The 4,101-nt window shown below is 45.2% G+C and overlaps 1 protein-coding gene across 1 annotated transcript; it reads right to left on the reverse strand.

Annotated features, from left to right (window-relative positions):
- Positions 1-304: 304 nt before the first annotated feature.
- On the reverse strand, positions 305-3,768 carry dkk1b (dickkopf WNT signaling pathway inhibitor 1b; the record flags this gene model as incomplete). Its single annotated transcript, XM_083787493.1, has 5 exons — positions 305-460; positions 757-863; positions 1,748-1,936; positions 2,660-2,798; positions 3,556-3,768. The coding sequence occupies 5 exons, from the start codon at positions 3,766-3,768 to the stop codon at positions 305-307; spliced, it is 804 nt and encodes a 267-aa protein (XP_083643619.1).
- Between the last annotated feature and the right edge of the window lie 333 nt (positions 3,769-4,101).

The following is a 4,101-nucleotide window of genomic DNA, read 5'->3' on the forward strand; positions in this document are numbered from 1 at the left end:
AAAGTCACCAGATTGTCTGCTGGCTGGGTGAAGAGGAGGTCAAGAGTCCCGAAACCAAATAGTTAAAATATCATCTATACAAAATATCTCGTCTATATACAAATAATACCTACAGCTCTGCTGACGGTAATAAAAAAAAAAAACACTTTCCACATTCATTCCGTTTTTAAGTTCATGTGGGTGGTATCCTCACTATATGTGCCCACTGGAGCCATCCACTCTCCAACAGCGTGTGTGTGCGGGTGCGTGCGTGTGTGTGTGCGTGTGTGTGTGTGTGTGTGTGTGTGTGTGTGTGAGTCTTGTCTCAGTGTTGTTGGCATGTATGCAGGCTCCTCGCGGCCCTGTTCAGCCTGAGCTCATGCAGCTCTCTCTGGGTCCGACACACTAGCCCCGCCCCGCAGTCACATCGCTGGAAGATCTCCAAACCCAGCGCTCCCTTCTTCCTGTGTTTGGTACACACCTGGATCAAAACAAAAGGACAAACAAAACAGTTATTTGTTTGTTTTATGGTTTGATTCGATTTCCTAATTCAATCCATCAACTTATTGGCTATACTGTGGGAGCTACCATGTACATCCACAGTCTAATATACTGTTGGTCACTGGGAGCTGACCAGTACAACCACAGTCTAATACTGTTGGTCACTGGGAGCTACAGTACAACCACATAGTTGTACTGGTCAGTCCAGCCACCCCCCCGCCCCCCACCCACAGTCACAGCCAGGTTTTGGGATATGTAGTCCATATTGACACTCACCTGGCTTTCTCTTAGAACAGGTTTGCAGATCTTAGACCAGAAGTGTCGAGCGCAGCACAGTCCATCAGAGCAGTCTGACGATCGCAGACAACCATCTCCCTCCAGACCTACAGGACAGAGACACACAGACAGGGTGAATAACAAGTCGGATCGGAACCGATGGCATCATCGAACACAAACTGACAACATAACTGGACTGCGAGGCATGTTTTGAACTTTGGTGTCGACCACTCGGGTGGTTCGACTCAGTAATATAGTAAGAGAGTGGCGACACTATCGTTGACTCCCATTGTAACAATGGAATGCGGAAGTGCTCGTTCTATCTCAATGGGATAGTTCCAGCCATAGGAGCAATGTTTGGAACTATAGCCCATAGGCACACGCTTCGCGGCAAGATCAAAGTGTGTCGCTTTCCTACTCTACACTCTGGTTCGACTAAAGCTCGAAAAGTAGCCATTAAAGTCATATTAATGTTAAAAAATTCACAAAGTATTTTCAGGCATTATTTAAATGGCTATCTAAATGGCTTCACTTTATTGCTACTATGTATTGTATACAGTAAAATAAAGCAACATTATATGTAACTTTTTAACAACTATAGCCTATAGCATATTATGTGCCACAATATTATAAAGTTACATGTTTAAGTAATAACAATCATCCTTCTATAAATGTATAGACTCAGGTGGGTCCCGCCAGGGGCTTGACTGTATTACTATGTACAGGGCAGACAATGAGCTTCATCCTTGGCATTTGCCAAGACACCAAGGCAGAAACTAAAAGGCCAATCACAGCGTGTGTCGCCGGACATGCTTGCAGAGACTGCTGGGTAATGAAGTTCAAAGACGTTGGCTGCCATGTTATTTGTGTCCAAAGAAGTGACCACTTATACCCTGAAATACATAGTGCTGCTTTCATTGGACATCTAATACGTTCTATAAGTTCAAGATGGACATCAGAAAGAATGCTGGTTGTATTTGTATGTCCCTACCTCTGACTGGGAGGGCGGCTGTTGGACTGGCTTCATGGTCGTTAACGTGAAGAGTGTTACTTCTGGTGCTGGTGCTGCTGCTGCCAGACGCGCTACTGGTGCCATTGATGATTCTACTGGTCGGAGTCACGACGTCCTCCAGGGAAAACTGCTGCACAATGTCTGATGATTCCACTGGCAGACACACTCCTGGAGCGAGGGAGAGAGAGCGAGAGATAACCGTAAGTGACTGTCTAATGATAGCAGATAAATGTTTATTTATGCAAAGGAACACACAATATGCACGCACACACAAGGAGACACGAGTGCCCGCACGCCTGCCCACAAGGCACGTGCACACATAGATATCAAAGGGGGCTTCAGCCCCTGCCCTTTTACCCGTCTGTAAAAACAACATGCCCTCTCCAGACCACGAATGCTTGTTTATTTTCTCCTGAACTCATTTGTTTCAAAATTCATATCGCACACCGCATCTCCAGTAGATAAAGAGGGTGAGGGTTGCGCCCCGAAAATAGCTGATCTACAAGCTCTCAACGCGTCACAGTTGTGAGCTTGTAGATCTGCGATTTTGGGCCAAAAGTGTCCTCTTATGGGATTTCAGCCCCTGCCTCTCTAACACTCTCTGCACGTGCCTGCTGCCCACACTCACACATGCAGCACTTGGGCTATTAAAAAATCAGACCAGTCTGAAGTGAGTGGTGCAACAGCGCCCCCTGTTGGGACATTGCTGTTCTTTGGAGTGGTTGCGCCACTCAAAAAAGTGGTAAAACACCACTACGCAGAACCTTTACTCCACTGTCACTGTCAAATACTCAAAGTAGGCTATGTTTTTTTTGCCTCAAAATATATTACTGCCAAAAAAGTCATAATAGTCAAAATCATGCCTTGACGAAATGTTTTCTTGTGACTTACCGTTGCTGCACTGGTTGCCGTGGCAACACATGGTGTCGCGAGCGCACCTCTTCCTGCGTCGCTTGCACGGCAGACACGCCCCCCTCGCCACCAGACAGAATCCACCTGCGCACTCTGCGTCCGCTGAACAACTCAGAGACTGAAACACAAATAACAAATAAATACATGTGTACATAATACAGTATACGTGTAGAATATAGAAGTTCTTGTTCGTTTCTCTATCAACTCCAACTTAAATTGACGCTAAGTTACTGTCTATAGTATAGACTCATAGGCCTATAGTATAGACTCTATACTATAGGCCTATGAATAAATTAATATAATATGTATAATACACACGCACGCACACGCATGCACGCACGCACACACACACACACACACACACACACACACACACACACACACACACACACACACACACACAGTCACACACACACACACACACACACACACACACACACACACACACACACACAGGCCTATATATTTAATAATTGAAAACGGTAATTTATACGTTTGTGTGTCCTCTCCTCTCTGTCTCCCAAGAAGAGAGATGCAGATGTATTTACATTATAATACGAAACAAAAACTTAACTGATATAAATGCTATAATAGGCTATAGTGAAATGTGCGATTCTGCATAATAAATTAATAATGAGTGTATAGGCTACTGTAAAGCATAAAAGCTGTATTTTTATATAAATTGGCCAACTTCTACTGGGCTATAAAGTACCATTTTGATTAGATGATTATCTATACGGGATTGTGGGCTATAGTCCTATAAACTCAACCAATTGAATAGCTACAGAACGTTTTACTTAAATAACCGTGTAGCCTATTATCATATAGTGCAGTAGCCTAGGCTAATAGTTGTTGACTCGTCATAATAACATTACCTGAATGGGATCTAGCAGCAGATTGTGGCTGCTCTCCATCGCGGCCATGTCCTCGGGGATGAGCAGGGGTCCCACGCCGTGTGAGGGGGTCCCGGGGGCCGGGGAGGGGAAGTGGCTCTTGATGGCGTTGATGGAGTTCATCACGATCAGCGATCCGGAACACACGGTGCCCACACCGCAGCACAGCAGCGCGCACAACACGACAAACTGCATCCTCCTTGTTGTTGTCGGTGAAAAGTTCTCAAAATCCCCCCAAAAACGTCCAAAAGACGCTGAGAAAGCTGAAGAAATAGGCCGTCCCGCTGCTGACAAACGCACGGAAAATGCTCAATAGCCTAGTTGAATTGTAGGATAATTGTAGGATGTTTCAAGTTCTCAACAAAACGTCTGTTCATCCGAAAACTGAGATAGATTTCTGAGCAGCTCTGTCTCTGACTTTCTCTCTAAGTCCGTCTAGCTGTGTGTCTCTCTCTCTCTCTCTCTCTGACTACCTGATCGTCCATTTATAGCCTACCTCGTTGCACGACACACACACACACACACACA

The sequence above is a fragment of the Protomyctophum parallelum genome (genome assembly GCF_964188405.1).
Source record: "Protomyctophum parallelum genome assembly, chromosome: 17".
Taxonomy (NCBI): domain Eukaryota; kingdom Metazoa; phylum Chordata; class Actinopteri; order Myctophiformes; family Myctophidae; genus Protomyctophum; species Protomyctophum parallelum.